This window comes from Megascapheus bottae, chromosome 13 (assembly GCF_031878675.1).
Source record: "Megascapheus bottae isolate mThoBot1 chromosome 13, mThoBot2.hap1, whole genome shotgun sequence".
NCBI classification, from domain to species: Eukaryota; Metazoa; Chordata; class Mammalia; order Rodentia; family Geomyidae; genus Megascapheus; species Megascapheus bottae.
In genome coordinates, this window is record NC_143521.1 from 3,563,631 (window position 1) to 3,583,641 (window position 20,011).

The 20,011-nt window shown below is 40.0% G+C and overlaps 1 protein-coding gene across 1 annotated transcript in view; it reads right to left on the bottom strand.

Moving 5' to 3' along the window:
• Rxfp1 (relaxin family peptide receptor 1) overlaps positions 1–20,011 on the bottom strand; it is a 120,499-nt gene that overhangs the window by 7,115 nt on the left and 93,373 nt on the right. Inside the window, exons 11-16 of the mRNA XM_090343191.1 lie at positions 17,852–17,923; positions 10,870–10,941; positions 7,324–7,395; positions 6,009–6,080; positions 1,634–1,863; positions 270–680 (exon numbers count right to left, since the gene is read on the bottom strand). Of these exons, the coding sequence (XP_090199317.1) occupies positions 270–680; positions 1,634–1,863; positions 6,009–6,080; positions 7,324–7,395; positions 10,870–10,941; positions 17,852–17,923 (929 nt within the window). The remainder of the gene's footprint in view (positions 1–269; positions 681–1,633; positions 1,864–6,008; positions 6,081–7,323; positions 7,396–10,869; positions 10,942–17,851; positions 17,924–20,011) is intronic.

Consider the following 20,011-nt stretch of genomic DNA (forward strand, 5'->3'; position numbering starts at 1 on the left):
GTAACTTTCCTGTAATTTTAGATACATAGGAGGCTGATACTGGAGATCTTGGTTTGAGTCGAGTCTTCTGTAGAAAAGTCTGCTAGATTCTATCTCCAAAATGATGGAAAAAGCTGGTCAGAAGGCACAGCTCATTCGGAAAGCCAGCTAAGCTAGCTCAAGGCCTTGAATGCAAATCTCAGTACAAAATAAAAATTTGTAAACATAGAAGATATAATGAGTTTCATACTGTGAGTAATTATATTAGTGTTTGCATGAACATTTCTTACCTAGAAAAATTGCCACTGAATAAATCTGGGCTCCAATGCTTTCTGTATCTTCTGAATGAAGAGGGAAACACACACCATTGGTGCCATAGTAGTTTTTGAAAAATTCCTTGTTGCTCAGGGGAATGAAAGCCACTATAAAGCCAATAATCCAAATGAGAATCAACACTGTAATTGTTCTGCATTTCCGAGGTCTTAAACATCTAAAAGGATACACAATGCAGATGTACTTTTCCAATGTCAAAAATGTTAAGAGTAAAACAGATACTTCCGTGGACAGAATGGCCAATGATCCCATGAATTGACAAGGACTACTGGCCATCCACAGCTGGGCGTGCTTGTTGTATTCTCCCCGGAACTTGATGTCAAAGGCTCCGATCACGAACAAATATACTCCCATCAGGCAGTCAGCACCTACAGTGTCAGAGTTTCCATGTTTAGAGGTATAAACAGGCATAATGGACTTTCCATTAGGCGTGTGTGTGTCTGGGCATTGACCCTGAGCTTTTTTTTTTGCTCAAGAATTGTGCTGTACCCACTTGAGCCACAGCTCTATTTTTGACTTTTTGGTGGATAATTTCAGATGAGAGTTTCATGGATTTTCCTGCCCAAACTGACTTTGAACTATGGTCTTCAGATCTCAGCCTTCTAATTAGCTAGGGTTACAGTGTGAGCTGGTGCCTGGTCAGAGCATAAGATTTTAATGAGAGCTTTGTTCATCTATGTAAGGTTCTCATACTTTTTTTTTGGTCTGTCCTGGGCTTGAGGGCCTGAGCACTGTCCTTGGACTTTTCTCAAGGCTAGTGCTCTACCACATGAGCCTCAGCACCACTTCTGGCTTTTTTTCTATGTATGTGGTACCGAGGAATCGAACCCGGGTCTTGTGCATGCTAGGCAAGTACTCTACCACTAGGCCAAACTCCCGGCCTTGGTTCTCACACTTCTTATCACGAAAGTAGTTCTATTTTTGTGGTGGAAAATATGAAAACAATATGTAAGCAAAAAGGAGAAAAATTAGGTGGGCATCAGTGGCTCATGCCTGTAATCCTAGCTACTCAGGAGACTTAGATTTTAGGATTGCAGTTTGAGACCAAACTGGGTAGGAAAGTCCATGAGACTTGCTCTCCACCTAACCATCAAAAAGCCAGAAGTAGAGTGGTGGCTCAAGTGGTAGAGTTCTAGCCTTGAGTATAAAAAGAAATTCAGGGATAGCTACCAGACCTCTGGACCAGCACACATACACACACACACACACGCGCGCCCACACACAAGTTAAAAATTCCACTATTCTATCATTGACAGAATTTATAGCAATGCTTTTCCTATATTTCAAAGCTATAGTCCCTCTTTAACCCAGAAGTACTCACAGCAGAGAGAAATGATGGACATAGCATGCAGCTTGTTCTCAGACCTGATGTAAGGTCGCATACAAATAACAAATATATTTCCGAAGCAGGTCACAGCAGACACAACCCAGACAAACACTCTCTGAATAATGCTTGCCAAAAGATTCTCAAGAGATGAAATTCCATCCGTATTTGGTTTACAGCTGCGAACATGAGGTGCAAAGCCACAGTACTGAAATTTCTTAAAATATCTGCAGTATGAAGAGAAAAACAAAAGATCAAAGTTTGAATAGAATTCATAGATATTTTTCAGTTTTTCCCTCAGTAGGAAGAAAATGTCTCAATAGGAGAATCAGATGAATGTAAAGCATTAGGAATTCTGAAACTTTGACTTCACAGTAAAGGACGGTGGTGAGCATGTAAAATGCTACTTAAGAGATACTTTTGCTGGGTGTCAGTGGCTCTACACCTCTAATATGCTTAGGAGACTGAGATCTGAAGATTGAGGGTCAAAGCCAATGTGGGCAGAAAAGTTACTGAGACTCTTATCTCCAAATAATCAGCAAAAAGTCCAGAAGTGGAGTTGTGGCTCAAGTGGGAGAGCAACAGCCTTCAGCAAAAAAGCTCAGAGAGAGTGCTGAGGCTCTAGGTACACACACGCATGCGCACACACACACACACACACACACACACACACACACACACACACACACAGATGCTTTTGCTGAGTCCTGTGAATAAGAAGTCCCCAAGTTTATATATCTGTGTCCTCTGATCTGAGCTATTTCCTGCTGTCATTCCTTTTAGTCACTTTTTCTCCATAGAAAAGATTCAAGGATAATTTTGTGTGGAAGGCAAACTACTCCTCAAACAAGCAATGGTTTTTTTTAATATCTTAAAGTAAAAAGCCAAAAGTTTGGTTGACCACCTAGTTCCTGATCAGTTTCATGAATAAAGTTTTAACTCCACAGAACTCCTTGACAAAGACTGAGCTAAACTAGGCAGTACCTTCGACTTGGAACTGTCTGAACTATGCATATACTTCTTATTTCCTGCCTCCAAATTCTCCCTTTTTAACCTGAAGCCAGTGTCTATACTTGGGAAGGTGTACTGAAGTGTTGTATTCCCATTTAATAAATCAATCTTTCTCTATACTTCACTATGTCTCTTTATTTCGCATATGAGTGCGAGTGGTGAGACTTAACTTGAAACTCCTAGATTTTAGGTCTGGGGTCTAAAAACTTAGGTAAGTTAAATATACAAGAGTGAGATATGGGCTGGGAGTTTGGCCTAGTGGTAGAGTGCTTGCCTAGCATGCACGAAGACCCGGGTTCAATCCTATGGTACCACATACTTAGAAAAAGCCAGAAGTGGTGCTGAGGCTCAAGTGCTAGAGTTCTAGCCTTGAGAAAAATCCAAGGACAGTGCTCAGTCCCTCAGCTGATGAGTGGATCAACAAGATGTGGTATTTGTACACAATGGAATTCTATGCTGCTGTCAGAAAGAATGACATTGCCCCATTTGTTAGGAAATGGAAAGACTTAGAAAAGATCATATTAAGTGAAGTAAGCCAGACTCAAAGGAACTTAGGCTCAATGGTTTCCCTCATTTGTCATAATCAGTAAAAACCTTGGGCTTTCCTAGCAGAGATTTGCAATAGAACAAAACCTAGATACAAAAGGCCATACAGTAGGATGCTAAATGAAAGGATCTCTAGGATATAGAAACATAAGCCATATAATGAGTGATTGTTGTCCTTAATGTACTATGTTATCTCTCATCACTTTTGCTGTCCCTTGGTTATCTCATATTGTTACAGTATCTCACTTTGTTACCTGATATAGCGGATATATTTGTATTCGGTTATTTCAAATTGGATACGGAACGGGGGGGGAAAACAAGATGAGGGGTGGGGGTTGGGGGGAAGGAAATGGAGACCAAGACATGAGAAAGGGTATCAATGTGTGGGAATTAATGCACCATCTATCTGGCAAATACCATGTAACCCTTCTATTAATTACAATAAAAATATATGAAAAAAAAGAGTGAGATATGTCTTAAGGCTTAAATAAACAGTTAGCTTGTTAACTAAAGATTGAATTTGTCCAAAGAACAATTTTTTCCCCTTCGCTCTGTGTGTGTGGGTTTTCAGAGTTTACTGTGTAAATGTATTGTTGCCTCATTCAGGCTTGTGCAAGGGACCTGTTTTTCTAACCCTCGGGGCAAAGTCAGGAATATTCTCCTCCAGGCTTTGTGGGCTTCTCAGTAGTCTGTAACTACTTGGTAGTATGCCTGACTTCTAGATTTTGGAAGACAACAAAAGTGTCAGTGAATATTTGGTGAGTGAATTCTTTCACCAATAGGCCTCCCTTGGTAAAGACATCACCCAGATAACCAGATATTTCCATTTATGAGTGTCCTCTAGGCATCAGATGTAAATTCTCAAATAAAAGACCACAGGGCAAATATTAGCATCTGCACAGGAAATGTATCTTCATTGGAGGCATGTTGCTAGGATGTTTTCCAATAACTGTCGAAACTAAATTCAGACTAGACTAATATGCCTTGGAGGTACTGTGTTGTGTTGTGTTGTGTGTGTGTGTGTTTATGCTCTTTTGTTTTTTTTAATTTTTTATTGTAATTAATAAAAGGGTTACATGATATTTGCCAGATAGAAGGTGCATTAATTCACATACATTGATACCCTTTCACATGTCTTGGTACCCATTACCCTCCCCCCCACCCCCTCCCACCCTTATGGAGTGTTGAAGGCTTATGCCTGTAATACTAGCTACTCAGAAGGCTGAGATCTGAGATCTGAGATCAAGGTTCAAAGCTGGCTTGGTTAGGGAAGTCCCCAAGACTCTCCAATTAAGTAACAAAATGCTGTACTAGAAGTGTGGTTCAAGTGGTAGAATAGCAGCCATAGGCAAGAAAGCCTAGTAACAATGAAGCTCTGAATTCAAGCCCTGGAATCAGGAAAAAAAAAACAACTTTATTAGTGTAAGAAATTCCCTGGAATTCAAAAATTTTCCCATGAAATTCTACCAGACACTGGAAAACTCAAAATGAAACACAAAGTTTTGAATTAATTATTGCTTAGACATGTGTGAGCCAGGTGTTCTGAATAACAGCTAACATGTCTTCCTATTGCTTCTAGAGACTGGAAGTCCAAGGCCAAGGTTTAGCAAACCCCATACAGGTGAGGCCCTGTTTCCTGCTTCACAGATGGTTGTGTTCTCACTTTGTCCTCACATGCTGGAAGGGTACATTTTGGAATCTCGTTGTTTTTCCCATCATACTGAGGATGGAACCCAGGTCCTTGTACATACTAAGCAAGCAGTCTAGCTGTCAGGTAATCAGGTCGTCATTTTAGGAGTCTTGTGTGAAGAGCTTAAGATAGTATGTCACCATGGCTTTGAGCACCTCTGTCTGCCAATCTCTAGCCATCACATCAGTATGGCCTTGAGTAGTTACACATCAGACATGGCGTCATAGCCGCTAGCCTCTAGAAGATTTGCATGTAAACAGCGGGCTGATTGGATTCCTGAGGTGTGAATTGGAGTGAGCACTCAATCAAAGCTCTAAAGAATGGATGAGAGCTCATGCAGACTATATGGAGCCTCTGATTATCACTGGGACCCACATGACCTACAGGCTGTCCAATGACCTTGAGAGTCAAGTAGCTCTCTCCTTGAGACATCTTTGTATCCCTTACACAATGCACTCTAGGCAGTGTCCTCCCTCGAGATCTTTCCTGTATAGCAGGAGAGCTTTGTTTATCCTTTCCTTCAATAAATCTTTATGGTTTTTTCCAAAGGAACAAAAGGCGCATGGTATCCTTAATATGTGGCTATTAGATCCAAACAGTATAAAAGCGAGGACTCAATATTTGCGTACCCAATACTCTGGACTTGGTGTTGGAAATATAAACACAACTACGTAGACATAAAAATCTATGGCTCTATAGACATAATGTTTCATTATATAGATTAATATGTATCTATGACAAACCCTCAGACTAATTTTAATTATGCTCTAAAATCTAAGTGCCAGTGATTGTATATAGAGATTCCCTTCTTGAATACGTTTTGTTAAATATGTCATTTGAAATATGATGTAAAAACACAAAAAAGTCTTTATGGTTTTCCTTGGACCTGTGGGACTAGAGAAACAGAGGAGCTGGTCCAGGTGTTGTAAATTTTCAGTTTCAGTACCGTCACTTTGGGGTTAGTTTTTTAGCATATGAATTTAGGGGCAGGGACACAAATATTCAATAAACAGCAGGCAAATTCGTAAACTATATGAATAGATTAGCTGCAGCAGATATGAATATGTTACCAAAATACAAGTGGAACATAAAATCAAGGTGAAGAGCATAACAACACCTACTTACATGTGTGAGAGATTCCTAAGAGGCTTGAACATCCTTTGTTGGATATTTGAAATTTCAATTCCTTCTAGGCTGCTGAAAATACCAAGTTGAGAATCAGTCAAAATGATACAGGTTACATGTTAATGAGTCTTGGTGAGGATAATGTAATAAAATAATTTTAGTTAACATTCATTCCCAGTAAAACATTTCTACTTAGACACTCTTCTCTAAATCCTAGTTTTTCTCATTCTATTTGTAGATATATTTTTCTTTTTCAACTTATTTTTGCATTCTTTGGATAATGGCACAATGGCTATGTGTACTAAGTGTAACTGCTCAGAAATTCTCATTAGAAAAGGAAGCAAGTATTTATTGGGGGGGAACAATATTACAATAACAGGGAAGTTCATTGAAAGTTTGTTAATGCATGTGACTTTTTTTTCATGCCAGTCTTTGGACTTGAACTCAGAGCCTGGGCTCTGTCCTTGAGATTCTTTTGTACAAGGCTTGTACTCTGCCACTTGAGCCACAGATCTTCCAGCTGTTTTTGGTAGTTATTTGGAGTAAGAGTTTCACAGATTTTTCTGCCTGGGCTGGTTTCCAATGCCAATTCTTATATCTCAGCTCCCTGAATAGCTAGGATTAAATGGGTAAGCCACTGGCACCTGACATTTTCTAATTAAAAAAAATTATTGTCAGGATAATGTATAGAGGGGTTACATTTGTCAGGTAGTAGGTGCATTACCCTTCTCATATTTTTGTCCCCATTTCCCTCCTCCTACCCTTCCCAATCATCTTGTTTCCCCCTTCTGTTTCCTATTTCAAATAAACAAATAAACGTATTGAGTAGTATTTTCTTTTAATAAATGCCATGCTACTAAGCAAATGCTCCAGAGATGAAATGAAGCTTATCTTTTTAAGAGATTGGTTAGGTGCTAACAGAGTTTTTGGTATGTGTGTGTGTGGTGAAAACCATGATTTTCATATTCAAAGACAATTCATCTTAGAGTGATAATGCTCGTTAGAGATTCTTCCATGTCTGGAACTAATGGAACACATGCATAGAATCCCTCAGGGAGTCTAACCCAACAATTTACTGTACTCTCCCAGAAATTTATTGAAGAATGTAAATGATTCATTACTTAATTTTTAGTTTATTTACTTGTAAGATTGAAGGAATAGTTGCCTGTTTAAAGTCTGTAAAACAGCCGTTTGTGTTTGTAGAGAGCCTTATATCCTAGAAATAAAGCTTATAATTTGAAAGAAACTAAAACACATGTTATTAGTATTGAAATAATAGTGCAATCATGAAATGACCTTGTATGTGCATACTTACAGAGACCTTAGACTGATGAGATAATCAAACTGGTTTTCTTGAATTCTCTGGATTGGATTATAGGAAATATTCCTGTTATTTTTAAACAAAAGCAGCAATAGGTTATTTCTAATAATTGTTTGAGCGAAGAGAACATACCTAATGACTTTGGGTTACTTTTATACAAACAAAAGAAGAGGATAATACAATTGAAAATGGACTAAAGATTTGTAAGGCCTGAGCTGTAAAGTCACTAGAAGATCACATGGAAGGAAAACATTGTTTGGGTAATGGTACTTCTCGGCTATGACCCCCAAAACATAGGCAGGAAAAGCAACCAGGATTATATTAAATGGAAAGAATGGAAACGTCTGTAGAGCCAAGGTAAAACAGCGAAGTGAAGAGAGCATAAAGAATGGGAGGAAGCATTTGTAAATCCAATATTTCTTTTTCTTCCTTTTTGAGTTAGCAATCACAAATTAGGGCCTTGGCTTCTCGTAAAACATGTCTGAACTTGGGTTAATATGTAAAACAAAGCCCCCAAAATGTCAGTAGCAAGAAAGCAAACAATATATCAAAAAGTCTCAAGTCCTTGTCTCAAAGGCAAGTTTGGTATAGTGGCATGTACATGTAGTTGGAGCTACCTGTAGAGAGAGATAGGGAGATTGTGATCTGTGGACAGCCAGAGGGAAAAAAAGAGTGAGACTGTAGATCAACAAATAAGCTGGATACCGTCGAACATACCTGTGATCTTAGGTAAATGGGGGGAAGGAAATAGGAGGATTACTGTTTGAGTCTGGTCCTGAGCAAAACAAAAAGCAATACAAAACAAACAAACAAAAAACAAACATAAGACTGACTGGAAAATAAAACTAACCCCAAAAGGCTGGGGACTGGGTCAGGTGGTAAAAACACATGCTTAGTAAACATGAGGCCCTGAGTTCAAAACCTAGTACCCCCAAAAGTACAAAAAAAGAAAAAAAAACCCTCAACAATTGCTAATTGTCAGGCACACAATTGCACTGTTAGGAGGGCTGGAGGAAACGGGGCTAAAAAGCAACACATGCTTCTTAGACCAAAGTATTAATTCCAGGCTTGGCTGGGAATGTGGCTTAGAGGTAGAGTTTTGCCTAGCATGCATGAAGCCCTGGGGTTCGATTCCTTAGTACCACATAATCAAAAAGCTGGAAGTGGTGCTGTGGCTCAAGTGGCAGAGTGCTAGCCTTGAGCACTGAGAGGCTCAGGGACAGTGCCCAGGACTGGCACAAAAAAGAAAAAAAAGAGAAAGAAATAAGGAAAAAAGAAAAAGACCATGGCTTTTTTTTGCCCCCATGACTTCTGAGAATTATGGGCACTCAATGTCTGTTAATCACTGACGCCTACATGCCATGGCTGTAAGTGTACTGTTATGTCTTGCACCCTGTAAATTCCCATTGCTAGTTTTAAACCTCAGAATGTGACTTCTATTTTCCCTGAAAACTGAAATCTTTGGTTAAACCTTAATCTATGTGACTTCTCCACGTTTGCATCTCCCTCTCCAACCTAAACTTGTCTAGGAACCTGCGTCCTGTTAACCTAGCCCCTGTGAACTTCTTCCAACTGTAGACTCCCGACTTCCCATGTCTACCTCCCCTTTATCTAACCTAAAACTCCTTAGACTCTGGAAAACTTGGAGCAAGGGCTCATATCTTTGGAGTGGTATCTCACTAGCCCTTTTCTTTTTTTCTGTGACAGCAAGAATAAAAAACTTATAAGTATATCCAGAGCAAATTTTTGCCTGTGTGTGTCTTGGGACTTGAACTGAGGGCTTGGGTGCTGTCCCTGAGTTTGTCAGCTCAAGGCTACTGCCCTGTCCCTTGAGCCGCAATGCCACTTCCGGCTTTCTGGTGGTTAATTGGAGATAAGAGTCTCACAAACTTTAGTGCCCAGGCTGGCTTCAAACCCTGATTCTAAGATCTCAGCCTCCTGAGTAGCTAGGATTACAGGTGTGAGCCACCAGGCACCCAGTGAACTCTGCCTCTTAAGTCTTGTCTGCTCTTCCTCTTTTCTTCTCCTCCCTCCCTCCCTCCCTCCCTCCCTCCCTCCCTCCCTCCCTCTCCTCCTCCTCCCCCTCTCCTCCTCCTCCTGCTCCCCTCCCCCACCTCCTCCTTCACCTCTACCTCCTCCTCTCCCTCCCCATTCTCCTCCTCCTTCTCTTTTTGTGCCAGTCTTGGGGCTTATAATTAGAGCCTGGGGGCTGTCCTTTAGCTTTCTTGCTCAAGGCTAGTGATCTACCACATGAGCCACGGCTCTACTTCCAGTTCCAGTTAATAATAGATAATTAGATAATGTAGATAATAGCCTCATAGGCTTTCCTGCCAAGGCTAATTTTAAACCAACAGCCTCAGATCTCAGCGACTTGAGTAGCTAGAATTACAGGGCACTTCCAACTCTTTGGTAGTTAATTGGACATAAAGTCTCATGATCAATCCTTTCAGATTGGTTTTGAACTTGGATCCTCAGATCTCAGTGTCCTGAACAGTTAAAATTACAGGTGTAAGTCCCTGGTATCTGGCTTGGCTGCCTTCCTTCCTTCCTTCCTTCCTTCCTTCCTTCCTTCCTTCCTTCCTTCCTTCCTTCCTTCTTTCCTTCCTTCTTTCCTCCCTCCCTCCCTCTTTTCCTTCCTTCCTTCCTTCCTTCCTTCCTTCCTTCCTTCCTTCCTTCCTTCCTTCCTTCCTTCCTTCCTTCCTTCCTCTTTCTGTTTCTTTTCTTTTGAGTTCATACTGGGGCTTGAACTCAGGGACTCATATTCTTTTTAAGCTTTTCTTTCCACTCAAAGGTGGTGCTCTGCCTCTTGAGCCACACCTCCACTTCTCGCTTTTTGCTGGCTAATTGGAAATAAAAGTCTTGGGAATTTGTCTTCTATGTGATGGCTTTAAATCTGGATCCTCAGATCTCAGCCTTTTGAGTATCTAGAATTAGAGGTGTGATGCTCTGGTCTCTGCTGATGGCTTTATTGGGGTGTATATACAATAAACTTATGGTGAGCTGAGGTTTACCTACACAAGCCAAAGAATGTAGTGCAGAACCTTAAAGGATTATTTTGTATTCATGATCATGACAGCCAAGAGGCAGAAGCAATTATTAATTGATAAGTGAATCAGCATAATGTATGATATATATGTATATGCATGGGTGTATTGCATACAATATTGTTCTCACACATGCTACAACAAGAATGGATGAATAGACCTTGAAGACATTATGGAAAGGTAAATAAACCAGTAACAAAATGGCAAACAGCACGTGATTACAATTATATGATGTACTCAGACTAATCCAGTTTATGGTGATAGAAGGTGGCATGTGTTGAGGAAGGGGGAATGGGGGGGAAGGGAAATTGGGGCATAGTGTTTATTGGTTGCAACAGTGGCAGGTGGAGCACAGTGATGGCTGCACAGTCATGCTGATGTAGTTAAGGCATTTCAACCATATACTGACTGATAGACAGGGAACTTCATGTTAACCAAATTTTGCCCCAATTAAAATCATAATAAAAGAAATGAAGTGGTGAAAGTAATGTCTTACAATTGTGACAGCTCCTTCAGATCCTTAAATAGATGCGGTGGAAGACTTTCAATCTTATTACTTCCTAGATCCCTAGGAAAATAAGTGCAAACATGTCATATATTTTCTAAAGAGTTTTCAGTTCTCCAGAAAATCATTATATAACTCTTCAGTAATGTCACTGGTGAGTTGTAACCAACTGCCAAGAAAAAAAAAGTAATTTTGAAAAATTAAATGATTTAACTATTATGAATTAAATGAATAGGCTTACTATAATTAAACTTCTGGTAACACTACTGTAATTAAAAATTTCAGCATATAGATCTTAGTTCCCTGAAAAATTTATAATTGATGACTACATGTATAATAATATAATTATTAAACTTTCATACTCATAAAAAGAATTAAACTAAAATCAAAGGGTAAAATAAAAATATTAAAGCAAACATTAAATACTTTATGACATTTAATTTGGTTTTATTAGGCCTTTGTGATCCTCTCCTAAGAATATCCTCTTTGCTATGTATATATGGCCATATAGGGTTAGGCTAAGTGAAATGAACTTCAGCATATGGAAACAAGAGGTTTATCTTTATGATTGTTGTTCTTAATGTACTGTGTGAAGCTATTTCTTTCTTTTCTCCTTATGGTTTATGTCATGTTGTTACTGTAACTGGATGTGGTACCTGGTATATTGTATATATGTTTATTTGTTTGAGAAAGGGAAGGTAAGGGAAAAACAATATAAATGGGAGAGCGGGGCGGGGGGAGAAGAAAGTGGGAGACAAACAGGGAAAAGGGTAACAATGTTCAAGAAGTAATGTACCCACTATCTGATGAATGTAACTATAACTCCTCTGTACAACACCCCAACAATTAAAAAAAGAATATCCTCCTTTGGTCTTACTGTGTGAATATGTATAGTCTTGTATAATTTATTGTGTCCAAATATATTTTTTTGCCAGTTTTGGGGCTTGAACTCATGGCCTGAGCACTGTCCTTGGACTTTTTCTCAAGGCTAGTGCTCTACCACGTGAGCCACAGCACCACTTCTATGTATGTGGTACCAAGGAATCAAACCCGGGTTATGCTAGGCAAGCACTCTACTGCTAGGCCAAACTACCAGCCCCAAAGTATATATTTTTTGTCTTTTACCAGTCAATGTGTCTATAACAGACACATTCTAGCTATAACACATAAGGGAAAAAGTGGACACCATGTTGAAAGTACACTGTTCAAAAAGAAGTATGCTTGGCCAGGAATTTGGCCTAGTGGTTAAAGTGCTTGCCTAGCATGCGCGAAGACCCGGGTTCGATTCCTTGGTGCCACATATATAGAAAAAGCCGGAAGTGGTGCTGCGGCTCAAGTGGTAGAGTTCTAGCCTTGAGAAAGTCCAAGGACAGTGCTCAGACCCTGAGCTTAAGCCCAGGACTGGCAAAAAAAAAGAAAAAAGAAAAAAAAAGAAGTATGCTTATTGCATGACTTATATAACTGTAACCACTCTGTACAGCACTGTTAAAATTACAATAAAAAATGTAAAAAAAAGGAATGGGAATGTTTGTCTCTTGCTTGGGTTTATTATGATGGACAAATGGAAGAGTATGATTTCAAAATCAAATTTCTTTCTCAGCTGAGATGCACAGGCTTTCTGTGCTACCCTCATGGGCAAATACTTTGTGTATCATCACAGACATGTGGAGAATCTGCTAAACAAGTTATGTGCTCAGTTGCAAGAAGTTTTCTGATGACAGCAGCTTTCATGATAGCTTTGATGAGGACAGATCTTATGAAAAAGTCCTTGAATTCTTGTAAATAAACAAAACTTTTAATCAACTTGAACCTTCAAGGTGATTAAGAAGAGCCTATTATTTCTCTTATTCATTGCAATTCTTACTAGTTACCACTGAGACAGAGAAATGTATTTGTTACCTGGCCAGATGGTTTATAACACAGAAGTTAGGGGATTTGACGGTGAAGGTCAGGATGATTTTTGATTAATTTTCTTTTTGTCTGTCCTGGGGCTTGAACTCTGGGCCTGGGCGTTGTCCTTGAGCTAGTCAGCTCAAGGCTATCGCTCTACCACTTGAACTACAGAGCCACTTCCAGTTTTCTGGTGGCTAACTGGAGATGAGAATCTCATAGACTTTAGTGCCTGGGCTGGCTTTGAACCTTCATCCTCAGATCTCAGCCTTCTCCTGACTGGCTTGAGCCACTGGCACCTGGCCTTGATTAAGTTTTTAATTTATTATTTTTTTTTTGCCAGTCCTGGGCTTAAGCTTTGGGCCTGAGCGCTGTCTTTGTACTTTCTCAAGGTTAGAGCTCTACCACCTGAGACTCAGCACTACTTCTGGCTTTTTTCTATGTATGTGGTACAAAGGAATCGAACCTGAGTCTTCATGCATGCTAGGCAAATACACTACTACTGGTGAAAGTCCTGACCCTTGATTAAGTTTTATCACTGAAAATAACTGGCCATTGGAACCTGACAAATATCATCATTGCCTTTGCCATGAATACCTTATACTATATACTACTATGTACATATTGTTGGTGAATGGCCTGTGATATAGAGTGTTGTACTTTGTACTTGGACAATCAAAGGGGTCTTTGTAAAACTGCAGTCCTTTTAATAAAATCCTTCAATGATTTACTATTGCCTAGATGACAGAATCAAAACTGCTTCATTTGACATAAAACACTTCTGATCTTGTTTTCTACTGCTCTCTAGTCCCGGTAACTTTCTCCATGACTTGAAGACACCAATCAGCTGTCATCTATGCTTCTGTATGGAGCTTCCTCTTGTGCTCAAGTCCAGTCTGGGCTTTCTCTTGTGCTCACGTCCACTCTCTGCTTCCTTCCTGACCTCTTATTCATTCTTCAGAGACAGTACTCTGAGGCTGTTCCTCTGAGAAGCCTCTGATGACCAGGATGCAAGTTTCTCCTTTCTTTTCTCCCATGGACAGTCCTGTACACTTCAGCCAGGTCACATGCACAATGTCATGTTCTAACTGTACACGTGGGCTCCTTTGAGAAAGATACAGCTTTCTGAATACAAGAACTCTACCTAGTGCTCTAGGAAGAGCTATTTTTTTTTTTTTTTTGCCAGCGCTGGGGCTTGGACTCAGGGCTTGGGCACTGTCCTTGGGCTTTCCTCAAGACTAGGGCTCTACCACTTGAGCCACAGCACCACTTCTGGCTTTTCTCTATATGTGGTACCGAGGAATGGAACTCAGGTCTTCGTGCATGCTAGGCAAACACTCTACCACTAGGCCACACTCCTGGCCCTGGGACAGGCTATTTTTATATACCTCCAATTAGAAGATTATTCTATCTGCATCATATTTAGGGAAAAGTGTGTCATGATTCTGAATTCTTGACTGGGAAGTCAAGTAACATATTGACTAGATTAGACCCATGTTCAACCATTTCCTTACAGCACGATTCATATAATGAGTGCTTTGGCCTAGTCCTAAGTGACATGGGAAAGGTCCCTCTTCTCAACTCCACTTTAGGACTGTTGACTAACCTTAATTGGACTCAAAGTCCATATCTGTATGGAAATATTCAGAACATTCCTTTTCAATTCAGGTAGTTAACTTATCGTTGCTATATTATTTTATAGCTTTGGGGACTAAATTCAGGGCCTTAATGCTAGGGTAGCACTCTACCACTGAATTATACTGAAGTGTCTGGGTAGCTGAATTTAAAAGCACAAATAGACAGGTATGGTGGCACATGCCTATAATCTTACCACTTGGAAGGCTGAGGTGGAAAGACTATGAATTCAAGGCCAGGTTGGGCTACACAGCTAGATCACATCACAAAAAAAGACAAAACAGTGCAAGTAAAAGCAAACACAAGTTTATGGTTATGAGAACTACTCAAAATCCTCTGTGACAAGTCAATCCTTATTGTTTCCCTGGCTATTGGTGTGCCTAGTCTAGAGGGCAGAGGTAGTCCACCCATCTTCCAAAGGGAGAGTTTAGATCTAGGTCCATTCACTGAACAACATTCCCCTCCTGGAGAATATGCCATTTTATGTTGTTTTAAGTGAGTGTGAGTCTTTTCTTTTTTTTTTTTTTTTAAGGCAAGTGTCTAATGTGGAAACAGGCAGGCTTTAGGCAGCACTCATTGGGCCCAGGGTGTTCTCTCTGTCCCTTCTCTTGTTCTTTCTTTTCTCTCTGTGCCCAGATCAACACTGGCTATGGTCTGGAAATTTTTTGTTTCTTGATCTGTACCTGGTGGAGGAACCATCCTCTGATGTATATATAGGTCGTGATCTCAAGGTGCTGTCCCTGAGCTCTTCAGCTCAAGGCTACCGCTCTACCTCTTGAGCCACAGCACCACTTCTGGTTTTCTGGTGGTTAATTGGAGATAAGATCTCATGGATTTCCATGCCTGCGCTGGCCTTGAACCTCAATCCTCTGATCTCAGCCTCTTGAGTAACTAGGACTACAGGTGTGAGCTACCTGTGCCCAGTGCTAACTTGTATTTTGATGGTTAGATGATCCCAGATAGTATTTAAATGGTGAGGTGGATCACCTACATGCATCTATTAGTGAGAGTAATTTTTATGCCCAGATAATGGTATTATTTAATGGCCATTTATCAGCAGTTCTTACAGCTGGGCCCTGGTTCTAATTTCTTTTACATTTTGTTAATGATTGGTATTGCATTGTGATTTTTAATTTTTACTGGAATTTCAATTCAGGGCTTTGTGCTTGCTATGCAGGCACTTTACTACTTGACTCGGTTCAGTGAAGGGTAGGTAGTTCCTAATGAAAAATATGTCAAGCCAATCATTATATTAAAAATTGGATTTTCAATGGTTTGTTCACTGTTGTTTTGGAACAAAATATAGAAATGTCTTCTAATAATGTTTCTGCAGGTGACACATCTTTTCTGTTTGCCTCTGTGCATAGGTAAGGGGGCTATGTGTCATATTTCTAAGATTCTAGCTTAATTTTTTAATTTTTTTTCCAGGAGCAGGCTATGAACTCAGGAGTTCTCCCTCTTGTTCTGCTTGCTAGGTTGGTGTTCCACCAGTTGAGCCACATCTCTAGCCCAGCTTTTTTGTTTTGTTTTTTGATCAGTCATGGGACTTCGACTCTGGGCCTGGACATTGTCTCTGAGCTTTTTAGCTCAAGGTTACTGCCCTACTCCTTGAACCATGGCAAGCCACACTGGTTTTCTAGTGGTTAAATGGAGATAAGAGTCTCTCCAACTTTAGTGTCTGGCTGGCTTAGAACCTCCTCAGATTTCAGCTTCCTGAGTAGCTAGGATTATGGACCACCGTGCCACGCTTCTAGCACAGCTTTTTGCTGATTAATTAGGGATAAAATCTTGAGGGCTTTTGCCGGAGTTGGCTTCTAACCAAAAATCCTCCACCTCTCATCCTGTTGAGTAGTTAGGATTACAGGTAGGAGGCACTGGTGCTTAGCCGGTATTCTTTAGGGGTTTTGTTGTTGTTGTTTTTTGCTTTCTTTTTCTTCTTTTTGGTTGGTTGTGAGGCTTGAACTCAGGGCCTGGGCTGTGTCCCTGAGCTCTTTTGCTCAAGGCTAGTACTCTACCACTTTGAGCCATAGCATCAATTCTGGTTTCCTGGTGGTTAGTTGTAGATAAGAGTCTCATGCACTTTCTGCCTGTGTTGGCTTTTACTTTTTTCCCGTCATGGGACTTGAACTCTGGGCTTGGGCACTGTCCTGAGCTCTTCAGTTCAAGGCTATGCTCTACCCCTTGAGCCACAGCACCACTTCTTGTTTTCTGGTGATTAACTGGGATTTTTTGTGTGCCTGGACCAGCCTCTTGAGTAGCTAGGATTACAGGCATGAACCACTGTGCCTGGCCTGGGTTGGCTTTGAACCATGATCCTTGGATCTCAGCTTCCTGAGTAGCTAAGATTATAGGTGTAAGAAAGTAGTGCCCACCTTATTCTTTACTTTTTATAGAAAAAATTTAAATAAATGGTGTTCAGCCTAGATAATTGTCAAAACAGGTAGATCTGTTTCCACTGTCCAAATCCTTTTCAGAAAATTGATGTTTATAATTACCTGAGGTGGATATACTTTATTCATTGTTACATGTTTCTCATCTACTTAATTCAGACCTTCAACTATTATGTAGTTTGTCCATAAGGCTTTCACTCACTAGACTTGTTTTAATACATTTGGAATTATCATTGATATTCAAGAAGGGACATAATATAATAGCTATGGTTAATTTATTTCTCCCTTCCATTTCATGTGAATCCCACTTTCAGAAACAACATAATGCTGTCTTTGAGTTGTGTGGCCCTCTGGGAAACATTTCTGTCCCTTTAGAGCAGCAGAACAGAGTGGTATAGGATATTACATGATATTATTTACTGCTTTTATTTTCCCAGTAGTGAGGCTTGAACTCAGGGCCTGGGCACTGTCTTGAGCTTTCTCAAGGCTACCACTCTACTACTTGAGCCATAGCACTACTTCGAGCTTTTTTCTAAGTGGTACTGAGGAATTGAACCCGGGGCTTTGTGCATGCTAGGCAAGCACACTACCACTAGGCCAAACTCCCAGCCCCTTATTTACTTTTTTTTTTTTTTTGCCAGTCCTGGGCTTGAGCTCAGGGTCTGAGCCCTGTCCTTGGACTTTCTCAAGGCTAGAGCTCTACCACTTGAGCCTCAGCATCACTTCCAGCTTTTTTTTCTATGCATGTGGTACCAAGGAATCAAACCTGGGTCTTTGAGCATGCTAGGCAAGCACTCTACCACTAGGCCAAAGTCTCAGCCCCCCCTTAATTTACTTTTATCCTTATTTTCTTTAGAGCTATGGAGCCACAGTTGTTTTAAGTGTTTATTTCATTTATCTTGTCTTCATTTTTGTAAGCTATCTGAATTCCTTTGTGGCCCAAGGTAAATATAAATAATATTTGAAAAGAGGATATTTGTTATTTCTTAAATATAAACAGATATGAAATAAAACCATAGATACAAGACTCATAGGAATATATGTTTAGTGAAACTTACAGTTCATCTAGTTTCTGGAGATGTGTGAAAGTATTTTCATTTATGTGACTGATTTTATTTTTCCTCATTACCCTGCAAGTTAAAAGAAAAGGCAACTAGTACTTGAATTACTAAGAAATTAACAGCCTGCAAAGACAAAAATGAATATAGAATGCATTTTTCACATCAAAATATTTTGAAGTTGTTCAATTATTAATTTTATTTTGGAAAAGAATCTTGCTATATAGTCCAGGTACCCACACACCTATATTCTGTCTGCTTCATATGTTCTATCATACCTGGCTCCAATTCAATTTTATTCTCAAATTTTGTAAATCTTTTAATGAAAGTAAAAATAAAACACATGTGTGTGTATACACTGTGTGTGTATGTACACTGTGTGTGTGTGTGTGTGTGTGTGTGTGTATACACTGGGACTTGAACTCAGGGCCTAGTGTTATCACTCAACTTTTCTTCTTTTTTTTTTTGCCAGTCCTAGAACTTGAACTCAGGGCCTGGGCACTGTCCCTGAGCTTCTTTTACTCAAGGCTAGTGTTCTACCACTCCAGCCACAGAGCCACCAGCCTTTTCTGTGCTTGTGGTACTGAGGAATCAAATCTAGGGCTTCATGCACTCTGTCGCTATGCCACCTCCCCAGCCCTATCACTCATCTTTTATGCTTATAGCTGCTCTTCTACCAGTGGAGCCTTGGGTAAAGTTCTAACTTTTTGCTGCTTAATTGGAAATAAGAGTATCTTGGATTTATCTGCCCAAATGGGCTTGAACGGTGGTGCTCAGATTGGTTTAGGGTGGGAGTTGGGTAAAGAAGAAAGAGCTATGATGGACAAATTCAGAAGAATTTTTATTTGGGGGATATTGAGTTGGACTGTAGCTCTTGATAGCTTTTATGTTTTTGCCTGTGGTGATGAAGATTGAACCCAAGTCCTCACACCTGCTAAATACACACTCGGATAGCCAATTGGCAGTTTATTTCAGCAAGGAGTTCATTTTAGCATAAAGAATAAGTGCAGGAAATTTTCAGAGTTTCCAATTTTCTTGAACATGTGTAATATGTCTTCAGCTTGACCTGGTCCTATCCTTAAGTATTTGTTTTCTCCAAGCAGTCCAAATCATTACCACGTTCTCTCAGTACTTTGTATGGAAAAAAAATGCAAACTCTAGGAGGAAACCCACAAACTTCTTCATACAGAAGTTTCTTTAAAAATAAATGTGGCCTGGGAGCATGGTCTAGTGGTCGAATGCCTGCCTAGCATGCATGAAGCTCCTGGGTTTGATTCCCCGATACCACATACCCAGAAAAAGTTGGAAATGGTGCTGTGGCTCAAGTGGTAGAGCTCTAGCCTTGAGAAAGCCAAAGGACAGTGCTCAGGTCCTGAATTCAAGACCCAGGACCAGCAAAAAAAAAAAAAAAAAGTAAATGCGAGTAGCTGGGTACTGGTGGCTCACTGCTGTAAAACAGTTATTTAATAATCTGAGATCTGAGCACTGCATTTTGAAACAAAACCAGGTGGGAAATTTCATGTGACTCGTATCTCCCCTCTAAATGCAAAAAGAGCCGAAGATGGAGTGTGTGACTCAAGTGGTAGAGTGCCTACCTTGAGTGAAAAAATAAAGGGATAGCACCTAGCCCCTGAGAACTGTATCATCAGAGAAAAATGGCAAAGAGAGTAAGTTTTTTAGATATCTACTTTGTCTATGTACTTTAGGTGCACTTGGGTTTCCTTTGGGCAATTAGTCCTGCTTTACAGGATTACACAATTACATCTGAGGGCTGAGGAATTCATAGGATTGGGACACATTAGTATAGAATAATACGTGGATTGCCTATACACAGGGTCCCATGCACAATACAATACTGGTTATCAAACTTTTCTCATAATCACCCCAGTCAAAAACATTTTATATTCACAGATAAAGTCCACACACCTCCACACCCACAACAGACACTTGACATTTATTGTCTGCAATGCAGCTTTAGTTGATTGATTTAATTCAGTTTCATTTTTATCTTATGTAAATGGGTTGCAACCAATGGTCTGAAGTAAATTGGGAGTGGGGGTTGTTTATATTGAAGGGGGCCCCAATATCCTTTTCTTTCACAGAAAAAGTAACTCAGATTTAAAACTATCCAGGAAATGTAAAATTATTATATTCCATAAC